Source organism: Tauraco erythrolophus, chromosome 1 (genome assembly GCF_009769465.1).
Source record: "Tauraco erythrolophus isolate bTauEry1 chromosome 1, bTauEry1.pri, whole genome shotgun sequence".
In the NCBI taxonomy this organism is placed as follows: Eukaryota; Metazoa; Chordata; class Aves; order Musophagiformes; family Musophagidae; genus Tauraco; species Tauraco erythrolophus.
Window position 1 is genome coordinate 129,331,398 of NC_141465.1, and position 22,434 is coordinate 129,353,831.

General features: G+C 41.7%; 1 protein-coding gene across 11 annotated transcripts in view; it reads right to left on the reverse strand.

The window, feature by feature from the left end:
- Positions 1–1,024: 1,024 nt before the first annotated feature.
- The window catches only part of DLG2 (discs large MAGUK scaffold protein 2), a 1,082,159-nt gene continuing 1,060,749 nt past the window's right edge, over positions 1,025–22,434 (reverse strand). For all 11 annotated transcript variants that reach the window (XM_086614508.1, XM_086614488.1, XM_086614523.1 and 8 more), the window contains 6 exons: positions 11,555–11,605; positions 10,095–10,196; positions 8,882–9,054; positions 8,067–8,176; positions 2,184–2,275; positions 1,025–1,131 (listed from right to left, as the gene is read on the reverse strand). In XM_086614508.1, coding sequence (XP_086470634.1) covers positions 1,025–1,131; positions 2,184–2,275; positions 8,067–8,176; positions 8,882–9,054; positions 10,095–10,196; positions 11,555–11,605 — 635 coding nt within the window. The remainder of the gene's footprint in view (positions 1,132–2,183; positions 2,276–8,066; positions 8,177–8,881; positions 9,055–10,094; positions 10,197–11,554; positions 11,606–22,434) is intronic.

Sequence of the window (22,434 nt, forward strand, 5' to 3'; positions counted from 1 at the left end):
TTTAAGTGCCTTCTATCAATATAAATGATAAAATAGACAATCAAAAATTTTAAAGCTTTTCCCAGTTGTATCCCTCCTTGTCAACATAGGTGCTGTGAATCCTCATACGTGTGTGTGTCCGTGAATCCTCATACATGTGTGTGTCTGCTTGGGAATGTGTTTGTGTGCACATGTGTGTGATGTGAAATGCTTCCATCCTCTCCCACCCCCAAACTCCATTAAAATAAACTATATTGTTATTAGTTCCTGATGCAATAGTGTTTCCAAAGGGGAAAAACGAAATGCTTGACTTGGGTTCAGAAATCAAAAAATGTGCATAGTTACCGAAGTCGAGGTGTACCAACTACAAATGTGCAATGACAAGCTTAGAATAGGATCCACCTCCCAGTCAAGTCAAAGAGTGTCCTACCAATGACTTCAGTAGGAACTGGACCAAGTACTCTGAGCTTGATTTTGCAAGGTGCATGTGGCCCTGGTCTAGCTAAACGCTTAAGCCCGTGCTTAGCTTTGAGCACATGAATAGTCCTACTGGAATTGATGGGACTGAATGGCATAGGGAAAGGTCACAAGTGACTCCATGTCAACAGGCTACTCATGTAGGAATTGGGGTCAAGTGCTGGGCGCCTTGCAGGATCAAGCCCTATATGAGGTTCAAGAGCTGGGAACTTCTCTTTAAAGCAATCAACACACTGAGCTCAGCCATTGAAATTGATCAAAATGTCCGCATGGGCACAGGAGGTGGCTAGCTCCCCTTGACAGAGGGTCTCCATGTCAAAAGTTTATACCTACAACTGGTGCTCTGAGCACACAACAGATTTGCTTTATATGGTAGAAGTCTTTTTGTTCCTACCCTTTGACCCATCAGTGTCCTTCATGGCTTCAAACACTTTGTGTTGTACATTCATCAAAATTCACATTGACTGCAAAGAACATAAATGCAACAAAAACAGGAAAGCCTCCAAATAGTATATTATAGTTTTCTTCTAAATATTCTCCCGTCGTAATCAGAGGTGCAGTGGCTAATTTATAATTTTTCCTTTGAAGGAATCCAGATGAAAGGCCCAGATTGTTCTTCAATTACAAGTTTGCATTGATTATATATATCTTCTAAGCTATCTCCTTGGACAATAGCTGCAGTAAGAAAACATATCAATATTTCTTTTAATGGATATATTCTACAGAATCCCGTGTCAGCAGATTTTCAGTGTACTCACAGATACTGATGAAATGAGAAGGAATACTAGAACACTGGGATGTTGTTGACTATGGAAGAGTCATACTCCTACAGATGGCAACTAAGTTCAAACCAATGTCACCTTCCCATGACAGAGACCCATCCCACTGCTTGCAGGGAGACGACTGAGCTAGGTTAGTTTAGAGAACTAGCAGCTCTATCCCATGAGAGGGCAGCATGGCATGTTCCTACTGTTGCAAGTCAAGCTTTACATTTAATTTGTTTTAGAAGCTACTTCAGCAGTGAGTAACAGCAGATTTACAGCCTATTCTTTTCCTGACCTTGTTATAATAGTCTCACTTGTGGCTGCAAAAATTAACTAGATCAGGCCCAAGTTAACAGAAGATAAAGCAACTGCAACACAAAGCACAGTGTCTATACTCTTAAATTCCTTGTACCTCCAGCAGAAATCTGGAACTGCAGTTCAGATTATGCACACTGTCAGCATGTGGAGGGACAACTGGGGACTTCTGAGTGTTATCCACAAATATCAGTCCCCTGAGTAAGGAACTGCCTAAACCCACCCAAAGGAAGTGCTGGGGCCCAGAGTAGGTCTTAAATCTTGCTCTTTTCCAGGTCAGGAAGAAGATGCTTTTCTCTTTGCCTCCCACGATCTGTAGCTGGAGCTCTTGCCTTGAGCTAGTGAGGAATATTTTGGTCTGTACAAATGCAACGATGCAACATTTTTACTGACGTCATTAAAAGTAGTTTTGGGTCAGGGAGTGAATCAAATTAATGCATAGCTATTCCTTCAGGGCATCAAACTTCTGAGGATTTAAATGCCTCAACAGCCCTTGAATTTTAGGCAATCAATAGTCCCAAGCCAGGAGTCCTTACTGTGGGCACACTATGCTGATATGCACTCTAGACCAGAGACAGAGCTGATCTAGTTGTTTTGCAATAAAAGAATATACCTTGGGGAAAAAAAATGTTTTTAATAAAAACATACCTGTAAAATATTCTCCAAATTCTTGTTCTAATTTAATTGCTCGATCGTAGGTTTTCTTCGCTTGCTCTTCTGTAAGACGTTTATTCATTTCCCTGGAAACACAGATGAAGTTGTCAAGAAGTTTAGATTCTTACTAGAATGGCTTTCTAAAAGATATGCTCAACTGAATCACAAATGGACTGAGATCAGTCCAAGAATCAAGTGAAGTTCTTCCATCAGTTCATGGGCAGTTTCAGTATTTTAAATTTAATTTCATTTTTATGTAGTATAAACCTACGTTTCCAGACTATTTCCCATTTCTCCGCTAAATGTTTATTTTGGGCTCACTACTCTACATTCCCAAACAAAACATGAGACCCACATCTGGTAACCGCTAACTGAGACGGACTTGTGACATCAGGAAGCCTTGAATGAGTCTGGGGGCCAGGAGGACTCAAGGTCTCTGCAGTCAGAGCACTCCTGCCTCCTTCAGGAACCTCCCTATCTTCCAGGCCCACAGCTGGCTGTCTTGGATGAATAAGATTGTCCAAACTGATGAAATGGAAGTTGAGTTTTGACAGAGGCTGGTATTATAAAAGTGAAAGCATGATTAAAGACAGGATTTGGCACAGTGAGGCTCCTGACCCTGTAGGAGGAATCCCAGAGTCATTGTAATCCCTGTAGGGAAGCCCCAGAATGAACCCATCATATCTTCTAGGGACACTTCTTGGTTCAGGTGGGGACATGAGTTCCAGATAATCATCAGAATTCAGACTGAGTCTTCCCAGTAGAAAGTGTTAGGACGAGTTACTTATTTGTGTTCTCTGTTCCAGTCCTTTCTGATTAACTATGGAGATTCCCAGTCAAGCGTGTCTTGTATGTTCTAAAATGTACAGGGCACCGATAGATGTAAAAATATAGACAGTGTCAGTAACGTTCTGTTATTGGCACCATTTTGTCATTTGGTGGAGCATTCTGTTTTGAGAAGGGAGCATCTTGTGTTCTACACAGATTTGTTTTAATGCCATGCACTAAATCATATGATTATGTGGTAATGGACTATGTACACTATGACATGGGTGATACATGTAGGAAATTATGTGCATGATGGTCCATAAAATAATGATCTATGAAGTGTACAACAATATGAACTTGCTACAGCTGAGTCCTACCTGGCTTCTGAAAAACACCCTGTAAGGTGTCCAGGATGCAAAGAGGTATTTCTAGAAATGACTTAAAGCTGTTTATCTATATTACTAATCATATAGCTGGGAACACTGCTCAGAAAAATCTCTCCGGAAGTACAATGCAATGCATAAAGCAGGTTTATGAAATGAAGAAGAAAGATTTCTTTAAAAATTCATGACAGTTATTTGTGGATTATATAAATAGGTTTAATATATGCCAGTCTGTGTCATGCTGCTAAATTTGTAATACTACTAATTCTATTTATTGGAAGGATTGCTATCTAATTGAGTTCAGGCGGGCTTCTCATCAGCTGTGCCTACTTGAACGTGTCTTTAGGTAACTGAACCAAAACTCTGTCTTGAAGTGGGACATAGCATGCAAATTCTTATGCAAACTTGTCATCTTAAGGACACTCAGCCAATATTGTAGTGCTAACAACATCCTCCTCCTTCCAGATCTATTTCTGCTAAGTTCCTGAGAAGTCTTCCTCAAGATCTTTGAATATCGGAGGAGAAAATACAAATAAAGATATAAACAAGCATTTAAAATAATAAATACTTTGAAATAAGCAGAAATTTGCATTATATATGCAGGGTATAGATTTGCCTGGGGAGTAAAACTGTGCTAGTTGTATTCATGCCTCAAGCCTTCTGGAGAGATAATGGAGAAAGGGGAGGACAATGACATCCATTTTTCATGATGAATTAAAAGTGCTGTCAAACAATAGCCGGGGACCTGTACAGCTGAATTCAAAATGGTTGCAAAGAGCTGTCCCTCCAGGCACATTTTCCAAGATTTTCCTCCTCTCCCAGTGAAGAGCTCACCCAGGCACATGCTGTTCATTACTTCCAGCTCTCGTACCCATGATCCCACCACAGTTGTCCTTCTAGAGAGAGAGGCTGATTGAGAGGTACCAACAGGGACCCCTCTGAGATTAAACATGTGAGGTGGTGCCATGTAAAGATGGGGAAAGAAGGAAGTGGGAGCAGCTCATTTACAGTAATTTGTTTGCCAAAATTGAATTTAATTGAAAAAAAAAAAGAATCGGGAGACATACAGCTCAGACCATGTGTTCTGGTTACTTTTACGTCCAATAGCACCTTATGGTCTTCCATTGCTGTGGTCATTAGTGTTAGTAGGGTATTTCCAGAGAATCAACCAAGTTTCAAGTGCAGGTGCAAGCTGAATTTATGCTCCCTTGACTCTTCTTACCTTCACTGTCAGGTGGGTGCAGAGGAGAATATGTGTAAATATGTGTAAATGAGAATAAGACTCTGAGAAATGATGAAGCTGAGGAGGGACTTTTTACAAGGGCGTGTAGTGATAGGACAAGGGGCAATGGATTTAAACTGAAACAGGGCAGATTTAGATTGGATATAAGGAAGAAATTCTTCACGGTGAGGGTGGTGAAACACTGGAACAGGTTGCCCAGAGAAGCTGTGGATGCCCCATCCCTGGAAATGTTCAAGGCCAGGTTGGATGAGGCTTTGAGCAACCTGATCTAGTGGAAGGTGTCCATACCCATGGCAGAGGTGTTGGAACAAGACGATCATTAAGGTCGCTTCCAACCCAAAGCATTCTATCGTTCTCTGATTCGGTGACCTTTGAAATTTAAGTGCTACTTTTGCCACAAATTAAATCTTTCGACTTTGATTCTCGGCATCTTCTGATTAGCATTTTTTTGCCTTTTATAGTTTTACTTTACTACTACACTAACTTTCAACTCATTTGTACGAACAGGAGTAGCAGTTATGGCAGATAAATCTGTAATTTTTGTGTTGTAGTAGTTCCATACAGAAAAAAGACTGAGTGAACACAGTTAACACTGTCATAAAAATGTCCTCTTGTTGTTGCTACAAGGCACTGGTTTACCATGTAACTATTATATAACCTATATAATAATTAATAGATTATAATAATAGTTGTATCGTTAACTTATGCACGCCCTACAACACGCTACTGCTTTTGTCAGAGTATGTATTTGTTTAGCCAGACCCTGAGTGGCTCAGCTTCATTACTAAATAAAATAAATGCTTTTCACAAGCAAAGGGGTCACAGTTATGTCATTATTTTCAAGACAATTCTTTAAAAAGAATGATATTGTTTACATGAAAAGAGTTCTTATTTCTGTTAGAAATTAATTTTGGGTGCTGCTTGATAAGATAAATATAAATTAGGTAGATTAACTAGATAGAAAGATTACTTGTGGAGAGCAGGCTGCAGGGGATAAACTAATTTAGAATGCCTGAATTCATTACATTTTTCACTTTTTTTCAGGAGTTGTATTGTGTTTACATTATTTATTTGTATAAGCCATATTACTGCAAAAATTCCCAAACTAGTACTGATATTTAAGGACTTCTGCTGTCTGACGAAAGTTTGGATTTCTAATTAAGGGTGCCTTCCACAGGGTATTTGCAGAACAAGAAATTCAAAGTCATATATGAATTTCACTTTGTCCCTACTGTACTGTCAAGACTGAGTCAGGTTTAGATCTGGATAGTGAAGAAAAGTTTACTTTTGATATATATCAGTGAGGAAAATTATGCTAACTCTGCATAAATTGTTTTGTCCTATGTGAAATATTAGCATTGCTTTGGTTTAATAGCAGGATGACTATAATAATATTTTGCATCTTCGTGACACTTTTCAATCAATCTGCTCAAGAATCTGCTGTTCTTACATCAAATCAATGAAGCCTTTATGTTACTGCCACATTTCTCGTTGTGCCTTACGTATTTTCCAGAGTAAGGGCCACTTTTATTTACTTTTTTTATCACTCCAGATGCAATGTCAGTATTAAACAAATAATGGAAATATTTTATGGATGGAAAATTTGTAGGTTACGATCTATCTTAAAACAATCAATGCCGAATGTAGGCTATCAGAACACCTTTCCCCCTCTATACAGCAAGATAATCAGAATATAACTGAATTGTGGAGCTGGAAGAAATGTCAAGAAGTCATCCAGCCCAACATGCCAAAAAGCAGGGCCAGGGAGGATGCATGTTCAGTCACGGGATGGGGCACCTTAACAGTCTCCAGCTCCAATGTTTGTGGGCACATCTTTACCATAACCAGATATGTGTCTATTATAGGAGGGAGGATGCCTCTGTGTTAGCTGTGTAACAAATACCTATGGCATCACCTGCTGTTTACAGAGCCTTTGGTGAAAGGAAGGCAAAGAGTTCAAAACTGCACCCCTTTCACAGCAGATTAAGCTGATAAATTCTCACATTACCATAAGTCTACATGGAAAACAATGGATCGCAATGTATTTTATTCTGAGCTTTAACCAGTATGAAGATCGCTACCATATTTCCTCCTCGCCCTTCTCTCCTTGACACTAGGTAACCCTCGTTCCTCCTTCACTTCCAGGGTGGTATCCAGAACCAGATCAGTGCTCCAGCTGAGGCCTCATCCATACCCAGTAAAAAGAAATAACTGTCTATTGTCTCCCTATACAACACTGATGTTAATACAGTGCCCAGTGGCAGTTTCCTTTTTTGCAACTGCATTATCCATCCATTCATATTCCTGTGATCCATCCCAACCACCAGATGCTTTTCTGCAGTGCTCTAGCTTAATTATTCCCTGCTTGTATCTGTGAGTTTCATTTTCTCTCCTTTATCTGTGCTGAATTTCATATTCCTGATTTTACATTGAGTTTTAATCTCATCCTCCAAAGTGCTTGCCACCTCGCTCAGCCTTGAGTTATGCACAAACTTTACAAAAGTATTGCCCAATTCATCGTGCAAGTAGTTCATGAAAATAAAAAATGGTTCTAAATAGGGACATAGCTCAAGAAATATACTTGCAGGATTTCTGTTACCCTCCCAGTTTAACAGTGCCATTTTCAATGACTGAGTATGGTTGTGCACATGCTCTCTAGTTATTCCCTTTGGACTATAATTCTCTAATCTTACATTTCCCTGATTATTAATATTATATTTCCCTAAACTGCTACTGAGAATGTCCCATGGAGCCAGAAAAAAAATCAAGATGCAATACTATTATTGATATCCATCTGTGAAAGAAGGAAATAAGATTGATTTGATTTGCTCTTGATACATATATATTGGCTGCCTCTTATAACCTTTTTATCCTCTCAGTTATTATACTTGAGTTGCTTAACTGTTCCCTGGATCTCAGGGTTTTTCTGAGTATAGAAATTAGGTTGCCTGGTGACAGCATGGAGTTGTTTCCTTCTCTTTCCTTCTTTAAGTGTTGTGTTTGCTCCTCTCCAGTCTCATGGGTCCTTGCCAGTCCTTTCACAGACCTTCAAGTAAGTGAAGGGCTGATAAAGAGGCACACACCATTAATGTGACACAGATTTACCCTCTGGTGTGCCCCCTGTGACCAGACTTTACACCCTGAGAGCACCCGAGACTGGATGGGACGAGCCATGCTGCATGAGTCCTTGGTGAACTTGCTGCACAGGTTGGAACAAGTGCATGGAGCACTGATAGGAATCTTTCATGGTCCAACATGTAAGCCCACATGTCCCAGTGCGAAAGGTTCAAAGGCAGCTTTGACTCATTCCTTGAGACACCAGGGTACAGCAGATGGCTGGCAGGGAGAGCAAGTCTTCGCTGTTCCTACTTATCCTCGTTATTACTGATCTTAGAGGAGGTGCAAAACGTAGACTCAAGACCTGTGTTGTGCCACTTGAGACTGTACCCTGAAAGTAAAATGCTTGAAGGAGTTTATACTTACATCAGAGGCTCCCATGATTTAGGCTTAATGAAGATAGCGATGGGATAGAGTTGTGCAACTTGTAGTCGTTTGATAGCATTTCCTGACACATCGAGTATACAGTGCTTGCCCTGTTGGAAACAGATGAGGATGTGTTTATTTTTGCAGTTTGCTGCAGATCAGCCAAAAGAGGGGAAACAATTCTGTGCTGCAGTGCTCTGGGACAGGGCCATTACTGGCACATCGGGGAAGGAGGACCCCAGGGCATGCGCTCTGCTCCTCTGCACTCTTTCCTTTCCTTTGGTGCTAATAAAAAAGCCACACTGGAGATACGAGAACAAAGCTGGTTTCAATTTTTACTGGGATGAACTTGGTGGGGGGGTGATTTTCTTCAGAGATGAGGAAAATCAGTTCATAAAAATAATAGGATGCCTACGTTCTTACTGGTTAATTCAGTTCTTGTTTGTGTCAAAGACTCTCTGTGTCACCTGAGGCAAGTCATTTAATCTCTCTGTGCTTCCCTCTTTTGCCTCTGTGAAAGTGAGATAAGTTTGTTTACTCTCCTTATAGAGGGAAGAGCGAAGGCTGTTTTGGGGCGTACTTGAGACACTGTGTTACATCCCTGAATCCATGGCACTACATCCAGGTACAGAAAGTGCCAAGAATGTTGTCATTCAAAGTCAGAGACTCCATTTGTGGAGTCATTATAAAGTCTATAATATTAGGATGCCATTTTACAGATTTTTTATATTTTAGGCAGAAGAACCATGCCTCAGATACAATGTGGAAACAACACAGATCATGTTGCATGGTCAATAAAATTAGTATCAACCTACCCTTTCTGCCACGAATCTCACAGACTGGACACTAGTTCCATATAAATTATCATTGTACTGCCCAGCTTCTATAAATTTGTGCTCTTGGATATCTTTTTCCATTTGTTCTCTTGAAATGACAAAATGATAATCTCTCCCGTCCACTTCATAGTCACGCTTTGGCCGTGTGGTATCTGCAGCAAACAAAAGACCGAAGATCAAGAAGTCTGTAAATACATTTGGGGCAAAAAATGCAGCAATTCAGGTTTGCTCAGTGGGCAATGCTGGGTCTGCTCTAAGTGGAGGTGCTCCACATCTGGGAGCAGATCTTTGTCTACTACATATTGTTTTCAATGGAGTTACAGCAAAAAAGTCTTTTTTTTTTTTTTTTTCTGTAGCAATACCTTCTGATGTTTCCCTCCAATCAATACTTACAGGCTAACAACAAATTAGGATTTACTAGAATTCCACTTTTTTTTTTCAGCAGAATCACACATAAACCTCAAATACGAAATGTGTTCTAGATTGTAAATCTAATCCTATTACAATGATAAAATGAATGGCAATCTCATCAATTTAATTTAGCCTTAATTATAAGCCTGATTCTCATTTCACCTCTAGCAGTTTAAAGCTGGTGTATTTGCAGAGACAACAGTTTAAAATGCAGTAAGACCGCCATCAGGGCCTGAAAGAAACACTCAGCGAGCTCTAATGACCCAAGATATAAACATTCTGCTTAATTCATTCTGCCCCCATGGCAGGGGGGTTGGCACTAGATGACCTTTGAGGTCCCTTCCAACCCAAACCATTCTATGAATCTATGATTCAGGGTCCAGTATTGCTTTCAGATTAGACAGTCTAGATCTCGCACAAATCACAGATTACTCTGTGTTTTTATTGGTGGATGCTGTGAAATTGAGTTGAAACATTTCACATTTTACCTGTATTTCAAACTTTTATCTTATTTTAGAAACCACACATTAACTGATGAGTAAACTGAGCTAGTGGCTGTAAGGCCTTGTTTCAAAAAATGCTGTAGCTTTTGAGACAATTCCTTTCAGAAATTCTTTCCAGTTTATTCCTTTCCCTTTTTTTGTCCAATGGAAAAAATGGCTTTTGAGAAACTCAGCTACGTATAGCACACAGATGCTGCTTTCACAGTAATTTACTTAATGTGTGGCACTGAGGGATATAACTCACTCAGCTGCAGAACAAGGAGTAAAATCGTACTTACGTGGTACACACGACCCAAACTTATCAGGGAACTCAGATATCAAGTCATCGTTGATCCGATCTTTCATAGGACCCAGAATAATAACCGGCCTGGTGTAATTAACTGAACAACAAAAAGAAAGGCACATTTTTATGATCTTACTGGCAATAACAGTAAACCTTCTCAAAGATGCACTAACCAGAGTTGCTGCCTTTATGCATGAAGGGAAAACTTAGGTGTACATTTTATTGATTTATTTATTGACATAGTGTCCTGGTTTTGGCTGCAATAGCATTAGTTTTCTTCTTCGTAACTAGAATAGTGCAGTGTTTTGGATTTAGTATGGGATTTGGTGCGAGCAGAACATTAATAATACCTTCATGTTTTTAGTTGTCACTGAGAAATCAAGGACTTTTCAACTTCCCATGCTTTGCTAGTGTGCAGGTGTACATGAAGCTGGAAGGGAACATAACCAGAGCAAATGATTCAAATTGGCCAAAGGATATTCCATACCATATGACGTCCTGCTCAATATATAAATGAGGGTTGTCTGGGAAGTTTGTCTTTGGGAATTGTGGTTTTGGGATTTCTCTGCTTTGGGATTGCTAGCTGGGAACGGGCTGGGCATTGGTCAGCAGGTGATGAGCAATTGTACTGTGCATTACTTGTTTGTATTATTATTATTACTATTACTATTATTACTAATTGCTATTATTTTATTTCAGTTTTTAAGTTGTTCTTATCTCAACCCACAAGTCTCCTTACCTTTACCCCTCTGATACTCTCCCCCATCCCATAGGGTGGGGAAGGGTGAGTGAGTGGCGTCGTGGTGTTTGGTTGCCAATCAGGTTAAAACCATGACACATGGATGAGGAGAAAGGAATGAGTACTACTCCTTTGGCAGAGCTCAGAGCTCTGTGATGTTGCACGCACATGTAGTCCAACAACTGTTTGGAAGTGTATATATTTGCTATCGCTCAACAGGGTCACTCCCAAACACTTGCAGATGGACTCTCTCATGAGGCATGGAAAGGAGATTGTAGCATTTTTTTCTCCTCAGTTATATGAGCACATCCCCCATTAAATCAGGTGGGTGCGCTCCCATTTTCAGTTGCCTTCCTGTTGGTTGATCTACTCTGGTTAGAGGCACGTATCACATGAGAAGGAAAATAATAAAGGCTTCCCCTGTAACAATACTGCAGTAAATCTAGAAAATCTGCACCAATATTTGGTAGACCGATTAACGTGTGTATTAGTAACTGCCACGAGAGCATGCCGGAGACAGCCCTGAGAACGTTAGGAGGTGAGAACTAGCGAGGGAGACCCTTAAATCATTTCTTTTGTATGCGACAGACCGAGAGGCCAAGAAAAAGCAGCCAGAGTGTCTGGGACTGGCACAGCAAAGTTTACTGCTCTGCTGGCCCTCAAATTACAAAATGAAAAATACAAGGAACAGTGACACAAAAGCAGATGAAACTTACTTTCCTGCCTGGTGACAGGTTCATAAGAAAGGATGCAGTCTTCTTGGCCTCCTGATGAGAGAAGAAAGAGAAGAGATTGAAGCTGACAAGCAGCACGTCAAGCACTAAAACTTGATAAAATGCTTCACATGGACAGACTGGGTCAAACACTTCTCTCTGGTAATGCTTTCACCTGAACCATTCCAAAGTCCTTCATAACTTCAAAGTGTGGAGATCACTTTTTTCCTTCCCCTCCCGCCCCTGCCACATGTTTCAATTTACTTTGCTGAAATTGGGCTTTTTCAACGATGGGCAATAAGGCTTCACTTCTTGACTTGATAGCAAGGCTCTTTACAAGGATAGTGCAGAAATTTAAAATGCAATTTTTTTTGCTTGTCCGATTGTTAAGGCTCTAACATGCTGCTGCAGGGCAAATCCACAGGCTACGTAAACTGAACAATTTTTATGCTCAGAATACATACATTTTGGTTGATTATCCTTCTATGCATATCCTCCATAGTCTAGCTTATTCACAGCCTGGCATCTAGCTATAAGCTATTTTCTGACCCTTATCCTTTCCCTGAACACAAATCTCACAGCATCATATTTTACTCACTTATCTTCCCTCCAGTCCTGTTAGGACAGTGCTGTTTGCTCATGGCAACATTTGAAAGCAGAGAAATTCCCCATGAGAAACAAGTGGCAGAATACGGACCATGGCCCATGGGTGCAGATGCACAGCCCCAAGGCATTGCTCTTCTCTCCTTTACAAGAGTGTAAGAGGAGAGTGGGAAGGACTCTTCAACCTACTACACAAATAATTCCTGGATATTTCTTTTTCTAGGTCACTGTCACATACTTAATTCCTGGATATTTCTTTTTCTAGACCACTGTCACATACTTGGTACCACATAAGGGCTCTGGCAGGTTCTAGACATGACTTAGGCTTAGCAAAGTTTAAAATTATTATTTTATTTTAACTTAGTTCAGGGCATGTCTCCGAGAAGATCCACAGATGGGATTCTGCAACTAATTTAGGTACTACAGAAGAAAGAGTGCCGTAAGGGATACCAGGGCTTTATAAAATAGAGAGGGTTGCCTTCATTTCATCTGCTTGCACATACGTGAGTCTATGTTACACTATTCTGATGGGCTCCTGCCAAACCAAAGTGTGCAGATACAGGGGAAGAGTGCTGCCTGACACCTGATGGATGATACAGGTAGGATTTAGGGGGGGCTACACCTCAACTCAAGGTAGTCTGACTGCTATCTGAGTCACTCTTGAGGCTCCATTAACTATATTAACAAGATTTGTATTGGATGCAATGCCTAACTCCCAATTAGGTACAAAACTTTTTGTGGTTTAGTCTTAAGCTGACTCCCACGCCACGAATCTAATATGTTCATAGATTCGTTTTGTGAAATATTATCTAGATGGCTGTGAGAAATGTGTAAGAAAGTTTTTCAAGTAAAAATCGTATTGTAATTAAGGACAATGACAGAAAAAGCAAATTAAAAAATGTACTGATGTGTTAGAAGAGAGGGAGATATAGACAGGGCCAACTCCAACCTAGCAATGGTGCTGAAGCAGCAAAGGAGAAAACACAGTTTTTAATAAAAGGAAGAGATTAGACAGCTTTTGAGGGCAAAGCAACATGACACACGAGGAGTGTGGATAATGGATTTTCTTCTCTATTTGCAAATGTTTGATAGCGTAATCACTTGCTTAACTTTGGCTTTTTGCAAAGTTAAAAACCAAGAATTATTGTTATACTAGGTTTCATACATCATATATGTTATTGTCCCTTAAGTTTCTCTGGAAATTTTGGGGGTGATATAAAACTCACGATGTCCCATTCTCCTGGAGATTAAATGATTCAGTCTCCAGGCTGGATGAGGATGCTCCTGCACCGCCTGCCCTCCAGCCCCCAGGCGCCAAGGCTATGCTTTTCATCAGCCTGAGAAAGTCAGTCCTGGGGTGGGGGCTGAAGCCATCATGTACTAAGAACGTGGAGGGGAGCCTGTTTGCGTGAAAACAATCTTAAACTTGAAATTACTCGTTTTAATGGCATACAGATCTGCAGAAGGGGATTCATTTCAGGTTATTTCAGAAACTGTGTCGTGAGTGCTGATGTCTGAGCTGGTCCCTAGGTACCCTTTAGAGTCAGTGGGTGCCTACAAACAGGCAAGTGCTCATTCTAAGACATGAGTCATCTGACCTATTTTAGATGTCTACTTTGGGATGAGAGAAAAAGTCAGAAGGATATGTTTGTCTCCATTGTCCCTTAACGGCATTTAAAACAGCAAGGTCAGATGCAGACATCTGCATTTAAACAGTAGAATCCCATGGGAGTGACAGTGACAAGAGCAACTGCAGGAAAATAGCCAATAACTCTGACACTACTGTTTAAAATTTTTCTGTGGGCTAACATTTGGCTTTGGCACAGAATTATAACCAGCACAAATAAGCCAGGACAGATTTTACCTTCTGTTTTGCCCAGTCCCTGGCAGACATGTCCAAATGCTAAAGCTATCATTACATCCACGCTACCAGTAGGGCTACGGAGACAGAGAAGGTGGTTGCTTCACAGAAGTCTTGTGAAACTGTGGCCAGACTGAAGGCAAAGAAATGGCCCACTCAAATTGTGCTGAAGCTTAAGGCATTGGAAAGGGTTGTGGCAAGTAAGGAGAAACTTTGAGGCTGACTGTGATACACAGGGACTTAAAGATCCTGAGGGATCTTCCTGAGGGAAGGTTCTTCAGCACTGAGTTTCAGACTCACATGGGTACGAGGGTAGGGGAAAACTGCACCATCTCCACTGCTCTGGAAAGAGGACTCAGGAAGCTCCTATGTCTATGAGAATAAAATCCTTCCAAGGACTGTCCAGACAGAATACTGCAAGTCTTCAGAGGCTAATGAGCGTGTTAACTGAACCAGATGGTGTTCTTTAATGACCTCTACTCAGTTGGTACTGCATGGTTTTGAAGTAGTCCATAAAGTATTGAGTATAATGAAGAGCTCTAGAGTCAATCAGTGATCAGACTGCTGTAACCTTGTGATGGATTTGATGTGTGAGATACACTTCGAAATTCAGCAGGACATGGGCTCTTATTTATCATTTGACTAAGCCTCATTTACCACCTACATTAATGGCTTAATTAGCACAGGTTAGCTATATTGATCTGGAAAAACCTTTGTGAAATTTAACAGACAAAGCAAGAAGAGAAAAAGGAAAAAGCCTTTTCTGTAGGATTTTGGCATGATTCCTTGTTCTTCAGTAAAATTCCACAAAGTCAAAAAGAGAAGAAAAGAAAGAAGATAAGGAAAGAGAAGAAAGAAAAAGGAAGCTGTCCTAAAGCTAATATTCTTATGAGTAGAATTATTGTAGGGCTTTAGCTTTTTGTCACTATGGTCCTGGTTTCCTCTGTTCTTGGTTTGCCTGTTGGTGAGTTCTCGTGCTCAGGAACAGAAAAATAACCTGGAGTTTGTTATAACTTTCAGCCTCTATAAAGTGGGCAGAGAGGTTTGATGTGGTCAGATAACTCTTATAAGGAGTACTAATTTCAACTTTTTAAAAGATTTTATGGTGTTTCAGAGGAGTAGTCCTAAAATGGATTTAAGGTGTTGCCTCTGCTTTCCCTTTCCGATTAGATGGCAGAGGGTCTCTGAAAGACTCAAAATCACAGTTTCAGTGCAGACCTGGCAGATATCAGGCATTTTTCATGTAATCCATAAAAAGGCCACGTTTTCTACTGTCTTACCAGAGCTTCTAGAGCTTCCCCAGTGCTGGTATAACTGCACCCAGCATATGAATACTGAGCCAGGAGAGTTGCTGTGAGCTGCTGTGGTGTAGCCACCATGTAACCAAATGCCCACTCTCATATGTTAAGGGAATCCATGGATATTCAAGGTAGTGAATAATAAAACAGACAGCTTCATACTTATGAAGACAGCTAAAAATTATTTACAACTTTAGAAAACTCAAAGGGAATTTTTGTGTTCATTAAAATTACCAGAATAATGGTGGTGGTTACTGTCAATATACATGTGAAACGCATGTAGATGAGCCAAATTAATTTCATTTTTGAGCTTTTGCCTGAATTTTGTTGCTTAGCTAGATCTAAAACCAAAGAAGGCTTATTTTTCTGTCACCATCCATTTTGGTTTTGGGCTAATGTATGGATTACCTGAGTTGGACTTGCAAGATCTTGGAGAAATCAATTTCTTGTTTTGTTTCATCTGCACAGACTGCACTGGACAGCCAATATCCTAGTCTTTATTTGGCTCAAAATCCCTTTCTTGGACTTCTATTTATGTAATTAAACACATGACTTTTGGAAATATGTTGATAGCTATGAAAGGCTGGAAATCCAATACATAAAAAGATCATCAGTAGTCTGAAAATGAACTTATGAGTGAAAAGTGGTCTATTGACACTATATGTTTAAGATCAATACAGCTTGAGAGGGCATAAAATCAGACCTCAATACTTGTGACAATTTGAGTGTGCCTGAATAATATAGTAATCTTTGGGGAGCGTAAGAGTCAACGTAAATGTCCTAATTAATCAGTGGTCTAACATAATAATCAGGACTCCTTTAACCTTGTTCTGAATCTTCAAATCTCCTTACAAGAGCGACTTGCTGACTTGCTGACAGCGGGTAAAAATTTTTGTTTCCAACAATTTTCCTTATTTTTAGCTTTTAGTCATGTACTGTCTCTCTAGGCAATTGGTGCAATCACAACCAGTTATGCAATTAGGCTAAATAGATGTGGTAATGTGTGTGTAATTTTGCTGACAGCTGTGAAAACCTTTACTGAACTACGTGTAAGAGCATTACCACACATATGCAGCAGAGAGACTTGAAATTCATGGCCATTATGAAAATCACGTCTCACAAAATAAAAACTGATGAGTCCATGGTAAAAAATGTTTTCTTGCAAGCTTGATTTGAAAGAGAAATCAGAACATTTTAAGTTACAGAGCTCAAAATAAACTTTCAATCACGGTTTGATTAGCTGGTTCAGGGATAAGTCAAAGTTGGCTGTATGTAGACCAGGACTTCATATACCACTCTGCAAACTTGTTTTTACTGCTGAGAACAGATGCAAATCAACTAACATGGTTGTAGCCTTCATATTAGCATGGACAATGTGACACAGTAGCAGCTGTGTGGCAGCTCAGCCTCTTTTAGATCAGGCCAACATTTATTCCTGGCTCAAAAATACTTTTTAATTTTTTATAATGGGCCAGATTCTGCTGTCAAATGTATTTGTGGTTCTCCCTGCAGTTAATAGAGCTGAAGGTTATTTGTTGGGATAAAGAAAATCCCACTGTTGGCTCCAGCTCTTTTGCTCATTACAAACCCAATGTTGAGAGCACTGGCAGAAGAAATCAGGTTTATTATCTGCAATAGCCTTGTTGCTAAGAAGTGGTCAAAGCATTTTCTCTTGAGACCACATAGAAGGACTGTAAATTATATTATGTTTTTGAAATAAAAAGTATCTGACTTCTGCTGAAAAGTTGATTTTTTAACCCCCAAGCCCAAGACATGAGCAATATTTCAGTCAAATACTCAAGATTTTAAGCAATATATTTTTCTAAATATATATGACTATATCAGAATATCTCCTAGAAAAAGCCCAGTCGATTTGTAACCCCTCCATCAATCACTGTTCAGGACACAGCCCGGACAGCTCTCAGAAGCCTTCAACATCACTTTGCATAGTTGTTCCTCTGATTTGGAATGGTTCTAGGAATGATCAAGTAGTACTGGTTTCATTACTAGCTACTTTTCACTAAATGCTCATCATGAGATACAAAAGTTAGAGAAACACGTTAAAACAATTGCCAGAGTCCCACTAGGAAAAACGCTGAACAATTCACTCTGGACTCCAACTGGGCTATTTTTATAGGGACAAATAGGAATGCCTGCAGGAGAACATGTGGTGTTTGCCAGTCTTTTTTACCCACACACTTTTCTTTGTACTGGCCAAGGAGTGAATTGCTGATTTCCCACCATTCAGAAAGCAGAGGGGCCAGCAACCTCTTTTCCTTCCTGCTCATTTGCTTAGGAAACAGAAGAGAAAAGAGGTACTGTGACAGGGTCACAAGCCCATGCAAAACCCTTGAGCTCTCCAGCAGTTTTCTATGTGCTCACCATGAATTTTTCAGCTTCTTTTTTTTTTTTCTCCTCTTAGTATGCCCCATTTCACCAGTGTGTAGACTGAGGGCTAGATGAATTTGCGTCAACACACACGGTGTCCTGGTAAAATGACTTGTAGTGCCTCACCTTGAACACACAAATTCTCCTCAAAAGGGCACTAGATCACACTGAAGAATAGTTCTGCAATATGGCTGGCTGAAAACGGAGTTAAAAAAAACTTGGTTCTGTGGCAGTGACTGACGTTGGGCCCTGTTCCCAGCTCCCCAGATGCAAACGAGAAGAGCAGAGATAATAACTGCATGCTGTTTTATTTTACCAGGAATGAGCTTTACCCTGAGCACCTATTATTTTTTTCCTCTCATTAGGAAGAAATAAATTAGAAGGCAGTGAGAAATACATCTTTAGGAAATGTTCACAGACTCGGTCTGATAATTACTTTTCCCACATGAGGGATATTGAAAGACTTCCACTGTGCAGTGTTCTCTCTCAACAGTCGCACAAGGTCAGAACTACAGTGAAATAAGACAACTTCTTCATGGTAGGCCTCATCTCTCTTATCTCTGTGCCTTCACAATTTGTTGACTGCTCTCTCTGACCACCTGCCTCTCGATCTCCCCTGTCTGATTCTTCTCTGTTCCTGAGTTAGAATTTTTCTAGGGGAGATTTGCTGCAATGAGCTGTGTGATGGGTCTTACTGTTGACATATGGCAGCCTGGAGACCCAGAGAGTACCCACCTGGATTCAGGAGGGCTGTAAGTCCCCACAGGAGGCACGTTGATATGCCGTGCCCATGCAGTAATTGAACACACAGTCAGGCTAGAGTTAACATGCCATCACGGCCATCCGAAATAATCATTTTTGAAAGCTGGTGACCAAAGTTTTTGATTGCCTAAGGTCATGCCATCAAATGTCATGTCAGCACACACCAATGAATCATTAGCAAATGAAATTAGGTCATTTGGACACCAGCTCCTGGATTTTAAAGCCACTTTCACTTGGCATAAGCTAAGATTGGCTTGCTCTGCTGCTGTATGCATAGGGTGCACAGCAAGCTCACTACCCTGGATTTCAGGAGAGCAGACTTTGGCCTCTTCAGGGATCTTCTCAGTAGAGTACAATGGGATGAAGCTCTGGCGGGAAGAGGGGTCCAAGAAAGCTGGTTAATATTCAAGGATCACCTCCTCCAAGCTCAGGAGCGGTGCATCCCAACAAAGAGAAAGTCAGGTAGGAACACCAGGAGGCCTGCATGGATGAATAAGGAGCTCCTGGACCAACTCGGGCACAAAATGAAGGCCTATAGGGGGTGGAAGCAAGGACGGGTAGCCTGGGAAGAATACAAAGCGATTGTCCGAGCATCCAGAGATCAGGTTAGGAAAGCTAAAGCCCTGATAGAGTTAAATCTGGCCAGGGACATCAAGGGCAACAAGAAAAACTTCTGTAGATATGTCAGTGATAAAAAGAAATCTAGGGAAAATGTAGGCCCTCTCCGGAAGGAAATGGGGGACCTGGCTACCCAGGATATGGAGAAGGCTGAGGTTCTCAGTGACTTCTTTGCCTCAGTCTTCACTGGCAAGAGCTCCAGTGGCACAGCCCAAGTCACAGAAGGCAAAGGCAGGGACTGTGAGAATGAAGAACCGCCCACTGTAGGAGAAGATCAGGTCCGAAACCATCTAAAGAACCTGAAGGTCTAAGAACCATGGGACCTGAGGAGGTGCATCCGCGGGTCCTGAGGGAACTGGCAGATGAAGTTTCTAAGCCACTATCCATCATATTTCAGAAGTCGTGGCAGTCTGGTGAAGTTCCCACTGACTGCAAAAGGGGAAACATAGCCCCCATCTTTAAAAAGGCGAAAAAAGAAGACCCAGGGAACTACAGCCCAGGCAGTCTCACCTCTGTGCCTGGCAAGATCATGGAGCAGATCCTCCTGGCGACTATGCTAAGGTACATAGAAAATAAGGGGGTGATGGGTGACAGCCAGCATGGCTTCACTAAGGGCAAATCCTGCCTGACTAATTTGGTGGCCTTCTATGATGAGGTTACAGCATTGATGGATAGGGGAAGAGCAACTGACATCATCTACCTGGACTTATCCAAAGCATTTGATACTGTCCCACACGACATCCTTGTCTCTAAACTGGAAAGACATGGTTTTGATGAATGGACCACTCGGTGGATAAAGAACTGGCTGGATGGTCGCACTCAAAGAGTTGTGGTCAGCGGTTCAATGTCCACGTGGAGGCCAATGATGAGTGGTGTTCCTCATGGGTCAGTACTGGGACCAGTGCTATTTAACATCTTTGTTGACGACATGGACAGTGGGATCGAGCGCACCCTCAGCAAGTTTGCAGATGACACCAAGTTGTGTGGTGTTGTGGACACGCTGGAGGGAAGGGATGCCATCCAGAGGGACCTTGACAGGCTGGAGAGGTGGGCCTGTGAGAACCTCATGAAGTTCAACAAGGCCAAGTGCAAGGTCCTGCACGTGGGTCAGGGCAATCCCATGCACAAGTACAGGCTGGGCGGAGAATGGATTGAGAGCAGCCCTGAGGAAAAGGACTTGGGAGCGCTGGTGGATGAGAAGCTCAACATGAGCTGGCAATGTGCACTGGCAGCCCAAAAAGCAAATCGTATCCTGGGCTGCATCAAAAGAAGTGTGGCCAGCAGGTTGAGGGAGGGGATTCTGCCCCTCTACTCTGCTCTCCTGAGACCCCACCTGGAATACTGCTTTCAGCTCTGGAGTCCCCAGCACAAGAAGGACATGGAGCTGCTGGAGCAAGTCCAGAGGAGAGCCACAAAGATGATCCGAGGGCTGGAGCACCTCTGCTATGAAGACAGGCCGAGAGTTGGGGCTGTTCAGCCTGGAGAAGAGAAGGCTCCGGGGTGATTTTATTGCAGCCTTCCAGTACTTAAAGGGGCCTACAGGAAAGCTGGAGAGGGACTTTTTACAAGGGCATGTAGTGATAGGACAAATGGCTTTAAATTGAAAGAGGGCAGATTTAGATTAGATCTAAGGAAGAAATTTTTCACTCAGAGGGTGGTGAGGCACTGGAACAGGTTGCCCAGAGAAGTTGTGGCTGCTCCATCCCTGGAAGTGTTCAAGGCCAGGTTGGATGAGGCTTTGGGCAACCTGGTGTAGTGGAGGGTTTCCCTAGGGCTCATGGCAGGGAAGTTGGAACTAGATGATCTTTGAGGTCCCTTCCAAGCCTAACCATTCTATGATTCTATGATTCTGTAAGTCTTCCACGAGCAGAGAGGGGAGCCCTGCCTGCATCTTCTACACCAGGCAACAGTTGTTGGACACAGCAGTAACGTATCAGGAGCTCCAGCCAACTGGATGTAGGTTGGATGCTGCTGGGGTGAGATAGGAGCCTGCCCAGAATGAAACCACCCTAGAAGCCTGGAAAGAGAGTGCCTGCCATGGGCAGTTTTTACCCTAGCACTACTTTTCCTTCCAAGTATCTATGTCCCAGCTAACTTCCTCAAACCATTTCTATCCCCTTTCTTGCACCTCAAAACATACACTTTGTTTCAAGCTATTGCACAGCCAAGAAGGAACTGGCTACCTGACCTGTCTTATGATGAAATTTGGGAGCTAGTTTTTGTGGACTTGCCCCAAATGTTGGGCTGCAACTAGGAACCCCTGTTAAGTATTCTGTTTGGGACAGTTCATCAGGCATGGTGTGCTGGTTTTGGTTGGAATAGTTATTTTTCTTCACAGCAGCTAGTATGGGGCTGTGTTTTGGATTTGTGCTGGGAACAGTGTTGATGATAACACAGGGATGTTTCTGTTACTGCTGAGCAGTGCTTACACAGAATCAGGGCCTTTTCTGCTCCTCACCCCACCCCACCAGCGAGTAGCTGCGGGTGCACAAGGAGTTGGGAGGGGACACAGCTGGGACAGCTGACCCCAACTGACCAAAGGGATATCATGTTCCATATGACGTTGTGCTCAGCATATGCTCAGCTGGGGGATGAAGGAAGTTCGGAGTGATGGCATTTGTCTTCCCAAGTCACCGTTACGTGTGATGAAGCCCTGCTTCCCTGCAGATGGCTGAACACCTGCCTGCCGATGGGAAAGAGTGAGTGAATTCCTTGTTTTAATTTGCTCATGCACATGGCTTTTGCTTTACCTATTAAACTGTCTTTGTCTCAATCCATGAGTTTTCTCACTTTTAACTCTTCTGATTCTCTCCCCATCCTGCTTGTGGGGGAGTGGGCGAACGGCTTGGTGGGACTTGGTTGCTGGCTGGAGTTAACCCATGACAATGGGACGTGCTCAGCCACCAGCCTAGATTCTCCTCTGGACTTTTACCCTGAGCTCACCCTGAAATAAACACACCTGGAGGAGATCTGACTCATGTAATCTTTTGAAAATTTAACCTATTGACTCATTCCTATTGTAAAGTCAGTCGGGGGAAAGAGCATCTTGTATTTCAAACATAAAATCCTCCTCTCCTCCTCAGTAGAGGACATATGAAAAATAAAGCAGTTCAGAATTGGATCTTGGCAGTTCAAGAGCGCCTACTGTTTTCTTGTGACTCTGGCAATTGCTTTCCGAGGAAACCTTTGCAATACAAGAGAATACAAACTAATTTACCATTTCTGAATTGCGTAAGATTAGCTTTTTTACCGAAAGAAACCGGTGTTTATTAACAGAGCTCAACTGCTATGCACTGTATCGAGACTAGTAAATATGAGATATGATACCAGTGATTACCTGAATGTATGTGGGT